The sequence below is a fragment of the Aythya ferina genome (assembly GCF_964211825.1).
Source record: "Aythya ferina genome assembly, chromosome: 1".
Taxonomy (NCBI): Eukaryota; Metazoa; Chordata; class Aves; order Anseriformes; family Anatidae; genus Aythya; species Aythya ferina.
Genome location: NC_140296.1, coordinates 148,974,587 through 148,994,144, shown reverse-complemented (window position 1 = coordinate 148,994,144; position 19,558 = coordinate 148,974,587). Strand labels below are relative to the sequence as shown.

Here is a 19,558-nt window from a genome sequence, read left to right as displayed (position 1 = left end):
GCTACCTGAGTTAAAGGCAGGGTTACTACAGTGGAGGATAAGGATAGGCTCCCAGAGAGTAAATCACTTCCAGCTATTCTTCAACCTTTTAATGAAAGGACAAGCTTTTGCTCAACTCAGCTGCAATAGCTACCACTGCCTGTTCTGTAAAGTGCAGTAAAGTCACATCCAGTGCCCCTGTATTTTAAGCATATTTCAGAAAGCCTGCTACAAACCCACTTTTTTTTTTTTTTTTAAACATTGCCTTTCCACTCAAGCCAGCAGGACTTTCAATTCCAACACTTATTTTTAAATGCCCTCTCATCTTTAAGATGTCAGTACTATATAATGTCCTGAATACTTATTCCACACAAACAAGTTTCAGTAGAACTCTTAGATGCCAGGTATACTTGGGACTGAACAGCACAGCACATCTGTTAACACAAAACCCAGTCTTAAGCATGTTTTTGACTGTGCGGCTGTACCAGTGTGGAACAACCTCAGGAACTCCCTGTTGGACAAAGGACCTGAACACTCAAGACAACCCCTTTAATTCTTTAAGATGAGGGGAGCTTACTATGTAAAATTTAGAGTTAATGGTGTTTGGGAACATTTTATTTTGTACATGACAAGATTTTACACCAAGTCAGTTAAATAATACAAATTTACATTCATGAGGAATGTTTTAGAAAAGTCAACTTAAAAAAAATCTCCTCTGCCCTTAACCCCCACACCATCCCTCAACCTTTTACAGTGGAAAAAAACAAAACCTAATTCACATCCCTTCCTAGCCCTCCAATGCAGGATGGTAGGCAAGTGCAGTTTACAGTTCATCTTTCACATCTGTGGATTCCTGTGGAGACAAACAAGAGAATCAGAACATTGCTTTTTCAAAGTGCAAAAGGTTACAAAAGCTGTTTCAGATGAACTGAAAGACTGCTGATACTTCCCAAAGCACTAACAGAAGTGATATAACTTTTGAAGAGACATTGAAAAAACAAAACTTCAGTCCACTCAGATTTAGTTTACCATCTTTAATACTTTAAGTTGCCTTTCAGGGATAGTATTAGTAAACATCCCATAACTTTGCTCCCTTATTTATTGCTATCACACGGGTTATACTACTCTGTAAATGCAGTAGTGATAGCATCAAAACTAATATAATTATTTACAATACGGTAAGTATTGTTCTTCAATGTATTCTTCCGTGATCTGACAGAGAGTAGTAGGCAAATACATCTCTAAAAGCTTTGTATTTTTATTAGTCTCAAGATGTACTGCTACAGGCTGCTTTTGGAAGAGTCCTAAGCAAGCAGGTCCAGTCAGGACTTCACAGTAACTTACAAGTTAACATCACTGAGAAACCACAGTACTTGATGGCCAATTTGTTGAGACTACTGCCCACAAGCTGTGGAAAGTGAAAAGGTAATAGGAAGCTCATGGTAGGCGATTTACTACTACTTTTTGCCACAGGGCACTCATTACAATACCTTTCGCTTAATTTAGCTCCAAACCCTGAATACACCCGTTTTTTTCTTCTTATAAAGAAACTTGATACGGAATAAAGATTTGTGCAGTAGGTGTTTTTCCAAGCTTTTCTTGGAGGGAAAACCCTTTACACTGACAGCTATGGTCACAGAACGCTAGGTGAAGAAATCTGTTGTCAGGAAGCACCAGGTAAAGCTGCACATAGATATAAAAGAATGAAGAATAATCAAACTTGAGATCTTACCTTCTGTGTTTCACTGTCTTCAGCATCAGCATCCACCTCTTCTTCTTCTTGCTCTGCCTCCTCAGCTGCATCTTCAGGCTCTTCAGGTTCTTCTTCCACCTGTGGGAAGGTCATAAACACCTCACTATGCATTCAAAGTTTTGCTTACAATGTTTGCTAGTTACAGACTAGCTAAATACAGGCTATGGTATTATCAGTTCATAACGTGCTCCAGGTTACCTGAAGGAGAAACTGGATTCTCTTTTGCACTAATACATTATTATATTTCCCCTAGCAGAATACCAGCCTAAGTTCTTGCACAGCATCGAGGGAAGACCTATACTCAACTTATGAATTTCTCCATTTGTGAAGTGGGCACATGCATCTATCTTGCCCCTAATTTATTCCCATAGAACCACCACTTAAAGACAGCAATACTTGAAAAGAGCATAATGGAAGAGTAGAATCCCATTCAACTGCAAAGAGCAGTGGCAGTGGAAGAGGATACAAGCACGAAAGGCTCATTAGCTCATCACTTTCCCAGACAGAAACTTGGATCAGGCTCCTGACACCACTTCAGTATAGGAAACTAGGTACATATGCAAATCTACACCACTGCAGTTACATCTTAATAGATTTAAATATCTACTTCTTCATCAGTTACAAATTGTTGGCAACTAACCTTTGCATCCAGGTCAATGTTTAAACTCAGACGAAGCATCCTTTCTATTCTGTCTCCATATTCTTTGGTGTCTGGTAACATATATCCTGATCTCAAAGTTGCAGTTTCGAACAGTACCACTGCAAGATCTGAAACTGTTTTGTCATCTTCATTTTCCTAATATGGAAGCACAAAAAAACCCACAAACACAGCTGTTAATTAGGCTGCACTGACAGCTTTGCAGTCAGCATTTCACTACTGTTACTTATTTACCTTGACTCGCCTCAGCATGTCTTTGATCAGTGGATGCCTGGGGTTTATTTCAAATGTCTTCTTTTGGCTAGCATAGTAACTGGAAAGAATAGAAGAAACAGGAATAGTCACATCATTAAGTTTTGAAGAATGGGACCCAGGTACCCCTTTAAACTCAAGAACACTGAGCAACCTTGTTACCCCCCCATCCCTGCTTCAGTATTAGTGATCCTCTAAAAATACAAGTTATTGTGATAGTTCATCTTTTGTCACCAAATGACAGATGCAAATACTACTGACAAGTATTGAGAAGTATTGCTCAGTAAGCAGACTTTTACCTAACAGGCTTTGAAACAGTGACTATTACAGAGGTTGCAACTTATTTAGAAATGACCTTAAATTATGGAGGATCATTTGAACCACATGGAAGCTTCTTGTGCCCACACCAACCAAGGTTTATCAACTGCATTTCACATTTGCTGCTATCTGAAAGCTTACTTTGTAGATATGTCCTTCCCAGTTTGGTAAGCTTGAGCTTTCATGATTCTTTCCATGTTACCAGACCATCCATACTGACTAGCCACAAGTGCACATGGAGACTGGGTTAAACGTTGAGAGAGCACAGCTTTTTCAATCTGCAGAAAAAAGCCTCAATATTAGTTCAAGGAACAACTCTTCAAGGGAATTAAACAGCTCAAATTTGCTACCACATGGCCACTTCAGTATTTTATGAAAGCTCTAAGGTAACATTTTAACTCACTGCCTTCCTGAAGTAAAGGTGTTAAAACATTTCTTTATCCAGAGAAGAACAGACCAAGAATTTATGGTCAGCTCCACATCCCCAGAATTTGCAAGGCTTTGTATGAACTAGAGCAGCATTTACAAACAAGCATTAAATATTTCTAACCTTGTCCTTCAGGGCTTTGTCTTTCATCCAGTTCAAGAGTGGTTCAAATTCCTTTTCCAAGGCTTCTCGACTCTCCTTAGATTTTTCACTTTCTTCAAACTTAACGCCTTCTTTTGCTACGTTCTGAAACCTCTTGCCATCAAATTCTGGCAGAGCTTGAATACAGTATTCATCTACAGGTTCAGTCAGGTAGATCACTTCGTAGCCCTTTTTCAGAAGACGTTCAACAAACGGTGAGGACTCAGCCTATAATGAGGACAGGCCAAGATACCAGTTTAACACTAATACTAGCAGCTACTGAGAATTGTACTGCTATTTTACAAATATTATCACAAGGAAAACTGAACTGTAGTAACATGACCATGGCTACACCACGCTTTACAGCAAGTACAGGCAGTTCACGATGTTTATTGTACCATAAAACCATAGCAGTAATATTTTTTTCCTTCCCTGCTCACTTACCTCCTTTCTGCTGGCACCTGCCATGAAATATATTTTGTCTTGTTTCTCTTTCATTCTTTCCACATACTGGTCAAGGCTTGTAAGGTTACTTTCATGATGAGAGGACTGGAAGCGAAGAAGTTTAGCCAGTCGTGTACGATTGGAGTGATCCTCAATAACTCCCAGCTTGACATTAGTACCAAACTCTTTCCAGAAGGTGTCATTGTATTTTTCCTCTGCAATTTTCTTGATCATATCAAGAGTTTTTCGAACAAGTTTCTTTCTGATCACCTAGAAAAAGCAGTAATACAGAGTTGCAGCAATGTGCAATTGAAAGATCCCTCAATTCAGCCTCACTGCAAAGAACGGGATCAGGACACTCAAGTGTTCTGACTTAAACAAAACTAGTCTGAAAACAGCAATGCTTGGTTACCAATACTTTACTTTCACACTCCTAACAATATTTAAAACAGTTAAGATTTAGATAAGTGTCTTGACTTATCTACTTACTCACTTTGGATGTGCCCCCAATTAAAGACAGGACCAACTATCTTACCTTTAACAATTTATGCTGCTGAAGTGTTTCACGAGATACATTCAGAGGAAGATCATCAGAATCCACCTAATTGAAGAAGAAATTTTCTAAGTATAGCTAGCAGCATTTGGAAATAAAAATTAAGTCTTACTTACTTTTTTTTTTTTAATACTTACAACACCTTTAACGAAGTTAAGGTATTTGGGCATCATGTCATGGAAGTCATCAGTGATGAACACTCTTCGAACATACAGCTGAATTACAGAAAGAACAATGATCAGGTTATGGATTATTGTTTTTTTTAAACAGAAAACCATAGCAATAATCACTTGCTTGTCTTACCTTAATGAAATCGCTTTTTTTAGATCCATATTCATCAAACAAGCCACGTGGAGCAGAATTAGGAACAAACAAGATTGATTTGAAAGTGACTTCCCCTTCAGCAGTGAAGTGGATGTAAGCCATTGGATCATCATGTTCCTGTGAAGTGAAATTTCATTTAAGTCTATGTTGGCAAAATATTGGCAAGTCAGCTCTTCTACTTATAAGATGAATTTGCAAGTTATTACATAATTAAGCTACCTAACCATGATTTAAAGAACCAAAGTTTCCAGATTCTACTGAGTTACTCGCACAGAAGATATCTTCTAAGAACTACGAGATGCTTCCGTTTTTTAAAGCCAACGAAGGCGATGCCAAGACCACAGTAAGATATTCTTAAGTCATGTTAAGACTGTCTTTACTTGTAAACAGGGCTTTGTAGAAACACACAGTTTCTTCCTATCATGTACAACACAAACATAGACGCTCTTAAACTACATTAAAATCTCCCTGTCAGTTTTTTAAATTTCTCTCTGGAGAAGAGAGCAGCTCCTAGCTGAATGCTACACCTCACAGAAAGCTTTCAGTTCAGTCCTCTTCCTGGCAGCAATTTATTCTTAAGAACAAAGCACTCAGTGTTGTTTACACAACAAAAAAAATACTACAGCAAGCCTACTGCTTTGGAAAAGTTTTGAAGCTTACAGCTTACCTTGGAAAAGGTTTTGTAAAAAGCTTTGTATTCATCTTCTTCAACTTCTTTAGACGGTCTCTGCCAGATTGGTTTTATGTCATTCATGAGCTCCCAATCCCAGACAGTCTTTTCAACCTAGGCATGTAAACACAAGAATAAAGATGCGTTCTTTAATTCAGGTTTTGAGTCCATTACAGAATCTCCACTGAGGATAAAGTCCTAAAACAGCATTAGAAAAATATGTATTTCTAATCAACAAACTCAATTAGAGAGTGGCATGGATAATGTCAAAAAATTTATGTATTAGCAATAAGCACATGGCAACAGAACGCAAGTCCACACTTCAGTGTACCCTGTGCACATTTCATATTCACTCAAGTGTCATGATTACTCTTCCTCTGCCACTCTGAAAAAGACATCCCAGCAAAGACTATGTTCAATTTAAACCACTCAGTTTCTGTTTATTTAATCCAGTACCACTTTGAGAAGCTCACTGTATAAACCTTAAGTATGTAGTAGGGCCGGCGGGCTCCCTGCCTGTAGTAGGGCCGGCGGGCTCCCTGCCTGTAGTAGGGCCGGCGGGCTCCCTGCCTGTAGTAGGGCCGGCGGGCTCCCTGCCTGTAGTAGGGCCGGCGGGCTCCCTGCCTGTAGTAGGGCCGGCGGGCTCCCTGCCTGTAGTAGGGCCGGCGGGCTCCCTGCCTGTAGTAGGGCCGGCGGGCTCCCTGCCTGTAGTAGGGCCGGCGGGCTCCCTGCCTGTAGTAGGGCCGGCGGGCTCCCTGCCTGTAGTAGGGCCGGCGGGCTCCCTGCCTGTAGTAGGGCCGGCGGGCTCCCTGCCTGTAGTAGGGCCGGCGGGCTCCCTGCCTGTAGTAGGGCCGGCGGGCTCCCTGCCTGTAGTAGGGCCGGCGGGCTCCCTGCCTGTAGTAGGGCCGGCGGGCTCCCTGCCTGTAGTAGGGCCGGCGGGCTCCCTGCCTGTAGTAGGGCCGGCGGGCTCCCTGCCTGTAGTAGGGCCGGCGGGCTCCCTGCCTGTAGTAGGGCCGGCGGGCTCCCTGCCTGTAGTAGGGCCGGCGGGCTCCCTGCCTGTAGTAGGGCCGGCGGGCTCCCTGCCTGTAGTAGGGCCGGCGGGCTCCCTGCCTGTAGTAGGGCCGGCGGGCTCCCTGCCTGTAGTAGGGCCGGCGGGCTCCCTGCCTGTAGTAGGGCCGGCGGGCTCCCTGCCTGTAGTAGGGCCGGCGGGCTCCCTGCCTGTAGTAGGGCCGGCGGGCTCCCTGCCTGTAGTAGGGCCGGCGGGCTCCCTGCCTGTAGTAGGGCCGGCGGGCTCCCTGCCTGTAGTAGGGCCGGCGGGCTCCCTGCCTGTAGTAGGGCCGGCGGGCTCCCTGCCTGTAGTAGGGCCGGCGGGCTCCCTGCCTGTAGTAGGGCCGGCGGGCTCCCTGCCTGTAGTAGGGCCGGCGGGCTCCCTGCCTGTAGTAGGGCCGGCGGGCTCCCTGCCTGTAGTAGGGCCGGCGGGCTCCCTGCCTGTAGTAGGGCCGGCGGGCTCCCTGCCTGTAGTAGGGCCGGCGGGCTCCCTGCCTGTAGTAGGGCCGGCGGGCTCCCTGCCTGTAGTAGGGCCGGCGGGCTCCCTGCCTGTAGTAGGGCCGGCGGGCTCCCTGCCTGTAGTAGGGCCGGCGGGCTCCCTGCCTGTAGTAGGGCCGGCGGGCTCCCTGCCTGTAGTAGGGCCGGCGGGCTCCCTGCCTGTAGTAGGGCCGGCGGGCTCCCTGCCTGTAGTAGGGCCGGCGGGCTCCCTGCCTGTAGTAGGGCCGGCGGGCTCCCTGCCTGTAGTAGGGCCGGCGGGCTCCCTGCCTGTAGTAGGGCCGGCGGGCTCCCTGCCTGTAGTAGGGCCGGCGGGCTCCCTGCCTGTAGTAGGGCCGGCGGGCTCCCTGCCTGTAGTAGGGCCGGCGGGCTCCCTGCCTGTAGTAGGGCCGGCGGGCTCCCTGCCTGTAGTAGGGCCGGCGGGCTCCCTGCCTGTAGTAGGGCCGGCGGGCTCCCTGCCTGTAGTAGGGCCGGCGGGCTCCCTGCCTGTAGTAGGGCCGGCGGGCTCCCTGCCTGTAGTAGGGCCGGCGGGCTCCCTGCCTGTAGTAGGGCCGGCGGGCTCCCTGCCTGTAGTAGGGCCGGCGGGCTCCCTGCCTGTAGTAGGGCCGGCGGGCTCCCTGCCTGTAGTAGGGCCGGCGGGCTCCCTGCCTGTAGTAGGGCCGGCGGGCTCCCTGCCTGTAGTAGGGCCGGCGGGCTCCCTATTCACCTTATTTCTGCCACATGTTATTTACCATCTTACAAGGTGTCTAACTGCAGCTGAGTGGGACTGTTTGCAAACACTCCTCTAGAAGACTATGAAAGCTGTTGAATATCTGACATGACTTAGAAGCCCTCATGTAGTCTGAAACAGCTTACCTTCTTTGTTTTTGGCTTCTTCTCCTCCTCTTCTTCTTCCACTGCAGCTTCATCGTCATCTGTTTCTTCTTTCTCTTTTGCTTCCTCTTCTTCTACAGGTTCTTCAACAGTCTCTGTCTAAGTAGACATTTCAAAGTGGTGTTTAGACTATTTACTAGAAGTACCTGCCAGGAAACTATTCTCTCAAGTGTCCTCAATCACCCAAGTTAAAGCAGTGCTGAGAGACTGATTGCCTGTAGCAACCATTTCCCCACAGACGTGTTTTTTCAGTCACGTTTTTCATGACCACATGCTATCCTTTGCTACTCTGGTACACTGTACTTAAAATTTAAGTTCTTCATAGCTTTACAGTTCACCTTTACCAAAACACCAACTTTAATCAGACTGGGTGATGTCAAGTTAGTGCTACACCAAGAAAAACATTGCAAGAACAATCCTTAAAGTTAAAATGCTGCCCAATATTTAGAATGCCTAACCATGCTTGAGAGCTTATCAAAGCTTCCAGATACCAATTGAAGCATGTGAAATAAAGATTCCTTCCTAGTATTTTTCAGTTTTGCTTCTTTGGGTAAAGAAAGTTGAGTTAATACAACCAAGTTCCTTCAAAGTTTGTGATCTTAGCACAAGTTTGTTCCTTTAGTAGTAAGTATCTAGCAAAATACTAGCCAGTTCTTCCTTTCCACTAAATCTGAGTAGCCAAAACCAGTAAAAATTTAGAAAGTTAGACTAGTAAAAATTCTATACTATGCCCTCCTTCTTGAAGTATCTGGCCCTTGAAAGACCATGAGCTATGAAATACAGCTCAGCGTACAATGCTCTGTTGAATGCACTTACCTTGCTGCTCCACACATATATGGGGAAGTTGATGAACTGTGAGTATTTCTTGACAAGGTTTTTAACAGTATCCAACTCAAGATAATCAGATGCTTCTTCCTTCAAGACAAGGCTAAAAGAAAATACGCAAGTAAGAGTGTTGGACTAGTAGTTTAAAGGAGTCTTACTGGAGGAGACTCATCTTTCCACTATTGCAGCTCTAGTGACCCAAAATTATTCCACTGCAGCTCAACTAGCAAATATTCAGTTATTCCTTCAAAAACTGAATCTCTATTAAGACTACTTCAATCAGATGGCATCACTTTTTTTAAACAATTGGGGGCATAACACCACCTGTAAATCAAAACAAAGGCCTCAAATTAACAGTGATCAGGACCCTGATGCATTCTGACTTCATTTGGACCCAGAGGACCAAGACAAACGTTTTCCTTCCAGTGAGTATCATTGGCATGCCAATGCCCTACCTTTCAGTAGAAAGAAGTCCTGAAAATGACTGAAGGGTCCTCTAAGCCCAGATCAAAGAAACTTATGTGCACATGAAAGTGGAAAAAAAAAAAATAGGGCTGTCAAACTACATCTAACTTCAAAGTCACATCAGACCAGTCTGACTGGTGTCTTAAGAGTCACCTGTTTCTGAGAGAAGGCTCTACAACCCTGTAGACATTTTGTTCAGTTAGTTGGCAGTAAGCTCATTGATTTTTTTCATTCATCTAACAGAATAAAGAACTGTATTGCTACATTACCAGTCCACATTCTGCATGCAGTTAATAGTTTGGAGGTTTCTATTGAACTGAAAACATCCATACTCCAAGAATCAAATGCTACATGTAGTCACAATGCCAAAGTCATCCACATATTCCAGTGAGAAAGATTTATCTATAAAACATTTATTTTTTCCAAGAAAACTTAATACTTACGTTATGGTTGTGCCACGTCCTAAAGTGTTTCCTCTTGGGTCGTCAATCACAGAGAATTCATTTGAGTCTGATTCCCAAATGTGCTGGGTATCATTGTTGTGTTTTGATGTGACAATAACTCTGTCTGCTACTAAGAAGGCAGAATAAAAGCCAACACCAAACTGGCCAATTAACTCAGATGTTGACTGGCTATCATCCTGCATTTCGGTCATCTTGTTTAAGAATTCACTTGTACCAGACTTCGCAATGGTACCCAGGTTTTTAATCAACTCCTCTTTCGTCATGCCAATACCCGTATCTGTAACGTGAAGCATGTTCTTCTCTTTGTCACACTAAAAAAGAAAGAAAAAGATTAAGTTTGACTTTATTTTAAATCTCACTACCTAATACACTTATCACAGAAGAGTATTAAGGAGACTTGATCCTAACGTAGTCCTAATTTGTATTTGCATTAGTATTAGGCAATAAATTGAATACCCTAATGATACAGTCTTCTTACATTCCTGCCACTGCTCTTCAGTAAGAGACGATGTAGACGATATATCTGACATTTCTTACCTTGATTTTGACAGTGAGCTCCTCATTACCAGCAAGAGCATTTTCATCAGTCAAGGATATTAACCGTATCTTATCTAAAGCATCCGAAGCATTTGAAATAAGCTCCCTCAGGAAGATCTGAAACAGAATCCAGTTGTCAGGAATTCAAGAACACACATGAACAGTTTTAGCGTGTTCTACTGATACAGGTACTAACCTCTTTATTTTTATATAAAGAGTTGATGATAAGTTTCATCATCCTGTTAACTTCTGCTTGAAATGCAAACTTCTCAGATTTTTCTCTGATTTCTTTGATCTGGGATGCATTTAGGCCATCTAGCTGGATAGCTTCTTCCTCTCTGTAAGAATAATGAAAAACTGTCAAATAACCCTGCCTACGTACAGTTTCCACTAATTGTCTAGCACCCACAACAATGGTCTAACTAGGGAAACAGTAACTTTAAACCACTGACACTGATAGCCCGAATGTGGTGACCAAATGAGATCTGTGAGACTTGCTATCGTCAACTGCCTAACCACAATCTAAAATGCAAGTGAAAGTCCATGACTGCAAGTAAGACTATTTTATTATGAAGTTGAGGGAAAAACAGAGGCATATTACAACTGCTGCAATGCTCGATGTGAGGTATATGTCTGAGGATCTGAAGCAGTTCATTGGTGTAGAGCTATTCAACCAGTGGGCACTAACCTGCCACATGCAGTTATGTGCAAGAATAACCCCTATTTATTTATTGGTTCTTATAGTACTACTGATATTGGACAAAACCAAGTTGAAAACTTCTGAATCCGAGTCTTCAGGCTCACCTCTTTATAGAAGGCAACAATCTCTTCATATATTTTATTTTTAACATCTGACTGGGTTTCTTTTTGCGTGTTACACCCCCACACCCCACGCTCTGCCAGTTTAAGCATGCCTGATACCAAAACCGATTTTTTTTTTTTGAACGCGAGAGAACCTCCTGATGCTTTAAAAGCCGCTTACCCAGCACCCCACGCCTACTAACCTCTGAACAACTTCATCGTCGGTCCGGGACCCTTCCCTGCTTTTCCCCAAGTCATCCTCCACCGTTGCATCCACATCCACCTCCTCGGCGCTAACGGACGCTGGACAGGACGAGACAGGCAGCGAGCTGAGCCCCTGGGAGTGCCCCTACACAAATTACCAGCCCCCCACCCTCAACCCCTGCACTCCCACCACCTCCTGGGGTGGGAATAACGCCCAGACCCGCACGCAGGCGCCCCCCCACCCGCCATGAGCAGGCCCAGCGCCCCCCCCACACACCCCACACCCCCTCCCCTCAGCCTCCGCCGCCAGAAGGTTCCAGAAGGCGGCCGCCCTGAGGGGCTGTGCGTGTGTGGGGGGCACTCACCGGCCAGCAGCAGCAGCGCGCAGCCCAGAGCGAGCGCCCAGGCCGACCTCATGGCGGAGACGAGCACGGCCCAGCCCTGCCCAGCCGGCCCCGCCGCCGCCGATGCCGCTGGCGCAGCCGCGTCCCTCCCCCTCCGCCTTATCAACGGCGCCCCCGCCGCAGCGCGAGGGGGGCAGCCGGCGGCCGGCCAATGGCGGCGCCCCACGCCAAACACGCGGCCAATGGCGAGCCGACGGGGGCGGGGCGCGCGGCGGCGGCCGCCAATCGCGGCTTTCCATGTGCGGTTTCCTGCGGACGGAGCGTGGCCGGCGCCGGTTGGCCGGGCGGCGTTGCGGACGGCCAATCGTTTGCGCGGAGGGGCTCAAGGGGCGGGGCCGGCGGCGGGTTTTCGACCAATCAGGCGTCGATGCTTGGCGCCCCGGCCGCGTGGGGCGCGGCCGCGGCCGGGCAGCGGTGACAGCGGCCCCGCGTGGGCAGCGCGGCCCCGACGGCTTCCGGGGGCACCCGGGATGTTTACCGGGGACACGGTTGCCACGGCAACGGGAGCTTCCGGTCGTGGCGGCGCCGGCGGGCCTCTCCCGGCAGCCCCGAGGGCCTCCTCTTCCGCCCCTTGCTACTGGCGGGTGCGCGTGCGCGGTGGTGCCGCGCGGCGTGCTGGGAGTTGTAGTCCTGAGGGGGCACAAGGCGCCCCCTGGCGGCGCGGGGTGGGGCGGGGCCGCCATTACGGGGCAGTGAGGGGGGCTTGGGCTGGGCTTGGCTGCTCCTCACCCGGCCTTGAGAGGCGGTGTTCGTGGGGGTCACGGAGCCCTAGAGTCACTTAAAAAACAAAAAACAAAACAAAAACAACCAAACAAAATAAAAACTTGTAAAAGACCTTCGTGACCCTCACATCCAACCGTCCACCCACCACAAACCCACCGCCGACCCGTGTCCCTAAGCACCGCGCCCACACATCCCCTGAACATCCCCAGGGCTGTCAACGCTGCCGCCTCCCTGGCGGCCTGTCCTGAACCCTGACCACGTCTTTCCGTGAAAAAATTCCTCCCAACACCCAACTCAAACCTCCCTGGTACAAAAAGCAAGTTGGAATAAAATGAGCTGGACTCTCGGCAGGTCCCCGTGTTTTGTAGCTTAGTGGTGCTCATCACAACAGCCACCCTCTTATTCTGACTCCTCAGCCTGCCCTTGGGGCCATGGCGTTGAGTGTGCCTGGAAGAAGGACGTCATTGTCAGCTCGAGGCCGAGAGCGATGGTTCCCTTCATGCCTGGGGGTCCCTGCCCGCTGCATGCTAGTGGTGCCCACCTCAGCTGCCACCACGAGTCACTGATATGGGGGGACCCACGAGCATGCACGTACCCGGCTCCTGCAGTGACAATGTCAGAGAATTTAATGTGAAAACCTGCTACAGTCTGTGAATTTGAGTAAAAGTAGGCCTCATGTTCAGAAGGCTGGATATTCCCATCCCTGACAGCTGACAAAGTGATCAAATCTAATGCACCTGTATGTCTATGTTAATAAGATACTTGAAGTGTCACGGCCTCATTTTGCCTTCCTGAGAAAGTTACTCTGCTGAAATGTCTGTGAGAATGACTAGGAAAATATGTATGGGAGGGTTCAGTGCCAGGATTATATGTAAAAACCTGCCATGTTTTCATGAAGGCCTATTTGAACTCAGAGAATTACTTTACAAATACTTAATTGGAAGTACAGTTTTGTCACTCTCAAACAGACAAAGTTTGTCTTTTCTAAAACTCACTAACAAGCAGTTTCATGATTTGATTTCCTAATAATGTGTATGTTCCTAGAGGGAGGTATGTTGCTCAATGACTGAATAGGCATTTAATGTTCATACATATTTGCAGAGTAAACTTATCTCCAACCTGCAGAACTCTTGCCTTAACACGTTTTGTGGCAGTTTCATTATAGTAGTTATTTTCTTGGCAGTGGAAAAATGTAATGCTTCATTGCAATCTTTTTGAACTTTGGCATCTGGAGTAGCAGAAACGCAAACCAATTCTGTTGTTGACTATGCTAAACCAACAGAGATTTTAGATTAAGTTTGTTGAAATCCAAATCTTGTTGATTACTTTACTCATTATTATACGATATAGGTTTTAAAAATTTTTTACTTTTTGAAGGAGACATGAAATCTGATAAATTTGTTTCTATGCTTCGAATTTAGAGGTCAAGACTAGCCTTGTTTGCTGCATATAGATTACACTGTTTGCTTTCCTCAAAGCCCAGTTGTATTACGTAGCACAAAAGTGATAGGTAAGAATGAGGCAGCTGCATACTTATGCTCTCTCAAAGAAAGTTTCACCTCTTTACAAGGAGGTTGGCAATTGAAGAAAATAACTTTGATTGAATATTAAACTTCTAAAAATTGTTTATTGTAGCAATTTTAAAGCTACGAACATATCATCAAGTGAATGTTTTAAGCAAATCTCAGAATTTCCACTTAAATTTATTTAATTCATTCTTACTTGTTGCTTAAGAAAAATCAAAGGAGTTTTAAAAATCTTAGTTGTGCTGATATTCAAAAGAAGCCTGAATATCACCTTTCAGCTTTTAATACCAAAGTAAAGGTGTAACTGCTAAGACCTAACAGTGCTTCAGGATGAGAACTTAGCTACATCAAAGGCCCTGTAAAGCAATTCTACACACTCTTGATTGTGTGTATAATGACTGAAAGTGTATTTAAGTGCTGTATTTACTCTTTTGACTAAAAACATGAGGGCATGTGGTGATAAGAGAAACATGGTATGGGTAATGTGTTTTTTCCATGCAAACAGTAGAGCAAGCCTCTCCAGTGCTCTGAGTGCAACGTATCAGCTCACCCACCTGTCCTAGGAGAAGCTGGCTCGCTGAAGCAAGCTACACAATTCCAGCTGTAAGCTGTAACTAGCAAGAAGTGTTACCTTGCCAGAAATAGCTGTAGAGATAAACTGAGGAGTTCATATGATCCAACTTTGGGTATTTGGTTTAACCAGCTAAATTAGCCAGCTAATCTTCCTTGGCTCCATCTGTAAAAAAGTTCTGCTCTCACTGTACTGGCTCTGGCATATGTTAGACTCATTGCTGAGCTGATTAAATTCTCCATCCCAGCAAAATAGTCCGTAATTAAATCAGCTTATATCAGATCTAGCATGCACCAGATTAGAGCATGGTAGAGCAGGAGTTTATGGCTAGGAGAAGGTGATAACCCTCTTTTGATGGTGGTGAGCAGAACCACCACTAATTTAACGTAGGACAGACATGTTCATGTGTGCAAGTATAAGGAAACCATAAAAGTAAACACTGAGTTTGCATTGTAAGCATGTTGCCTCTTTCAATACACCGTAAAACTGAAATCTGTAACAGATGCAACCTCTGCTTCAGGGACTAAATATTGTACATACAAAGCAAACTGAAGACATATCCACATATTTAAGATGCTATATAGTTTTGGGGACTAAAGCAAAAAGTACTGCTATTAATTAGCTTTTCAAGCTGATTATTCAGGTATTAGAAAATAATAAGAATAACTACATACAGGCAAGATTAAAATACTTCTGTCTATAAACATTGACATCTTTACTAAATGCTTATGCTATGAATTATTCTTATCTGCTGTCTCTTTATCAAGAAATTCTGTTGAGCAAATTACCATCTTCCGACTTCAGCTGCCTTCTGGTTAGGAGAAATACATCTTTTACCTACCACCTACTTAGTCTCAGAACTATTGATCTCCACCAAAGAGGGCTTTCACCCCTGCTCTAGTTTTAAGAGCAGAGAATCCTAACTAAAAGGGTAACTCTTTTCTTCCTGTTCAGTGAAAGGCTACTCAACCAAATATTCTACATCTTCATATACAAACATCTTTAGGCCCGTTTCTTTGAATCTTTTCAAACCATGAGCTGTAGTGAGCATCTTCCTTACCCTGGAGGTTGACTTGAAGGGGAAACACTTGTCCTGGTAAAACCAACACTGTATGTGTCCATGACGCCAACAAATGCCACAAGAACGGTACTGAGAAAAGCAGTATTTTCTCTGAGCTCTGGCAATGGATGATGACGGTGGGCTGCTATCCAAAGAGTTGCTTGCTTGGCTGCAGCAGGGGTCAAAGTCCTGGATCCAGTTAGGCACAAGCCTGCTTTCCACTCCTCTTCACTGAGCATGGCAAAATACTCTGCAACTATAAAACTTGCTTGTCAATGCACGGATCACCCTTAATAATGACACTACATTGGAATGCTGCAGTGACCACACCCTGGCTGAACTTGTGATCGCAAGTAATATGGGCCAGGCATAAAAGCAAAGTCGGGACCCTGAACATTAGAGGAGCAAACTTCTAGCTCTTTAAAGAATTAGGGGATCAGATCTCCTGTGAACCTGTCTTTAGGGAAAGAGGAACTAATCAGAACTGGAAACTCCTTAAGAACACTTTTATTAGAGCTCAAGAGCTCTCCATCCCCGTGTGTAAGAAATCAAGCGGGGAAGGCAGGCAACCAGGAAGGCTGAGCAAGGGTCTGATGGTCAAACTGAGGCAAAAGAAGCAGGGCAGTGGAAGCAGGGACACATGGCCTGGGAAGAGTACAGGGATGCCATCCAGATATGCAGGGATGCAATCAGGAAAGCCAAGGCACAGATGGAACTGAGCTTGGCAAGGGATGCAAAGAATAGCAAGAAGGGATTCTACAGGTACATTGTCCAGAAAAGAAAGGCCAAGGAGAGCGTGCCCCCTCTGATAAATGAGAAGGGAGAGCTGGTAACAACAGACATGGAGAAGGCTGAGGTACTCAACAAGTTCTTTGTCTCAGTCTTCACAGACATTCAGTCTTCCCAGGTCTCTCCAGCCCATGAACCTCTAGGCAGGGGCTGGGGGAGCAAAGTCCATACCCACTGTAAGCAAAGAGCAGGTTTGAGACCACCTGATGAAACGGAACCAGTACAAGTCTATGGGGCCCGACGCCATGCATCCCAGGGTCCTGAGAGAACTGGCTGCTGGAATTGCCACGTCACTTCCTATCATATCTAAAAAGTCCTGGCAGTCAGATGAAGTCCCTGGTGACTGGAAAATGGGAAACAACACTCCATTTTTAAAAAGGGTAGAAATAAGGACCTGGGGAACTACAGACTGATGAGACTCACTTTTGTGCCTGGGGAGATCATGGAACAGATCCTCCGGAAAGCAATGCCAAAGCACATGCAAGACACGGAGGTGATCCAAGACAGCCAGCATGGCTTCACCAAGGGCAAATCCTGCCTGACCAATCTGGTGGCCTTCTGTGATGGAGTGTCTGCATCAGTCAGTAAGAGAAGACCAACCAATGTCATCTACCTGGACTTCTGCAAGGCTTTTGAAGCAGTCTCATATGACATACTTATCTAAATTTTAGAGAGGTGGATTTGAAGGGTGGGCTATTTGGTGGATAAAGAATTGTCTGGATGGCCACAGCCAGAGAGTTGTGGTCAATGGTTCTCTGTCAGTCAATGGCTTTATGTCAAGGTGGAGGCCAATGATGAGTGGTGTCTCTCAGGGGTCCATCTTGGGACTGGTACTGTTTGAAGTTTTTATCAATGATATAGACAGTGGGATCAAGTGTACCCTCAGCAAGTTTGCAGATGACACCAAGCTGAGTGGTGCAGTTGATACCCCAGAAGGAAGGGGTGCCATCCAAAGGGACCTGGACAAGCTTGAGAAGTGGGCCCAATGAGGTTCAACAAGTCACAGTGCAAGGTGCTGCACCGGGGCTGGGGCAATCCCAGGTTTTAAACTAAAAGAGGGGATATTGAAGTTAGGTGTTAGGAGGAAATTCTTCACTCAGAGCATGGTGAGGCCCTGGCACAGGCTGCCCAGAGAGGCTGTGGATGCCCCATCCCTGCAGGTGTTCAAGGCCAGGTTGGATGGGGCTTTGAGCAACGTGGTCTGTTGGAGGTGTCCCTGCTTATGGCAGGGGGGTTGGAATTAGGTGGTCTTTAAGGTCCCTTCCAACCCGAGCTGTTCTATGATTATATGTCTTTTAATTGTTACGGTAACATCAGTGCTCTCACTTTACCTATTTTAGTTTCGGTTTCTGGAGAAACAACAGGAAGGCAAAAATAGCAAAGCATATAAACCAGCATCAGACCAGAACCCAAGGAGCTCTAATATGACACTGTACTTCATTTTATCTAAGGACTTGAGAGACTCTGTCAGTTTTATCAATTTATTTATTTATTTAATGGTCTCAATATTAATATTGCAATGAATCCTCTTTGTTGACTTAGGAAAAAGCCAATTCTGCACGGGAACCATGAGCCTAGTGATGTGATCAGGAACTGTCTGGGCTTTTATTGATTGATTTTCCTTTGTCCTTATATTTTTGCCTGGGCAGCCACAGTTGGCCACTGTTGGAGACAAGATACTGGGCTGATCCAAGGTGTCCGTTCCTGAGTAATATGTATGTTTTATACGTGCTTCATTATCTTGAACATCTTGAAAGCCTCGAGGCTCAAATGCAGTGGGTGTAGAAAACAGTCAGAACCAAATCTGGAAGGAGCCTTGGGCACCAAAATGTTCAATCAAATTAATCCATCATCATTCATCACAGAAAGTGGAACAACTGCAATGAAATTTTTCAATTTCCCTGTATGTTTTCAACCTTTTATTCATGCCCCCACCGTTTTTAGATCACCATTCAGAGTGGTGATAGATCAGAAGGTGAATACCCTAAAGCAGAGAATGAATTGAACTGAAGCTTCTCTCATCTTGGATTAATATTTTACCCACTGATTTGCTGGATAAAAGCAGGGTGAGTGCTTGGAATACCGGGTGCCTTTTGAAGCAAGGAAGCACTCTCCACCTTTTTTGAAACCTGATCTACTAAATATGCTCTGGGCTTCCCTTCTGGACTGAAAAGACAGGGAAGAGGGAGGGAGGTTTGTTTTGAGAAGGTCAGGAATGAGAGCTGGGTTCATCACTACTTGATGCAGTAAGTATTTGGCAGTACCAGAGACTTTCAGTGCTCTGGGAAGTTCAGAATGAAGACTGAGGTGCTGACAGAGTGTAGGCAGCTTCAAGACCAGGCAGCTGCTGAGGCAGCATGTCGGAAGCTGCAGTTTGGGACTCAGGTGTCTGACGAGGGGCCTGGAGATAAGTTGTTACATTCTGTGTATTCAGGCTTCAGGAATTTCCAGGAGGCCCAAAGCATCTTGTGGGAACTTGGTTTGAAATACTTGTTTCAGACACTACACCTGCAGGAGACATTGTACTCGTACTGCTGTGCAAGTCCTGTGACTCTGAGGAAACATTCACTGAAGCTAGGCAGGCTGCTTACATGATCAGTATTGGTGTTTAAACATCTAAAAGACTGGGGGCTAACTTGTTCCTTCAGCAAATGCTTATATGGTGTAAATGTATCTTTCAACATTAAGACTGTTCATAACATCCTCAAAATCATGTTAGGAAGAGCCCTTCATCTCTATCTTTTGCTGTTTTATATTTTTAGTATTAACCTATTGAAAAATGTTAAATACTGATTTAATACTGACTTGAAACTCAGTATCACACTTCCACCATTTTTAATTTTTTTTTTTTTTGCTTTGCTCCAAGTTTAATAAAAGCAGTTGTTCTTCGAGTCTCATTTGGCCTTTGGGCTGCTTTATCCCTTTCCTCCCGCGACTGATGACTGCACTGGAGCTGACACTGGTGGTGAAGTCAGTAATCTGTGCCCCCACCCTCCCTAACCCTGAGTATTTTTGAAGTCTGCAAGGCGTCCCTTGAAGTTTCATGCTCTGCATTCTTGTAGTAGACGAATTGGCAGAAGGGAATGGGTTCTAAGTAGCCTAAGATAAAGGGCAAAAGCTCTGAAGGTGAAGAACTGTAACTAGAAGATCACTGTACAGAGAAAATAACCATGTTTTGATAGCTATATAAACCTCCCAGACTCTTCAGATGCTAAAACCTCTGTCAGTTTCAGTATCGCTGGAAATCTGCACCTG

At 45.3% G+C, this 19,558-nt stretch overlaps 1 protein-coding gene across 1 annotated transcript; it reads right to left on the bottom strand.

The window, feature by feature from the left end:
• Nucleotides 1-576: 576 nt before the first annotated feature.
• HSP90B1 (heat shock protein 90 beta family member 1) lies at nt 577-12,317 on the bottom strand (the record flags this gene model as incomplete). The annotated part of the gene is made up of 19 exons (XM_084499963.1): nt 577-832; nt 1,712-1,810; nt 2,373-2,528; nt 2,625-2,703; nt 3,102-3,238; nt 3,511-3,756; nt 3,973-4,242; nt 4,508-4,573; nt 4,663-4,740; nt 4,829-4,966; nt 5,517-5,633; nt 7,917-8,033; nt 8,751-8,862; nt 9,668-9,999; nt 10,226-10,342; nt 10,422-10,563; nt 11,230-11,329; nt 11,596-11,955; nt 12,113-12,317. 19 exons carry the CDS (start codon nt 12,315-12,317, stop codon nt 803-805), a joined length of 2,901 nt encoding a protein of 966 aa, XP_084356089.1. The 3' UTR covers nt 577-802.
• Between the last annotated feature and the right edge of the window lie 7,241 nt (nt 12,318-19,558).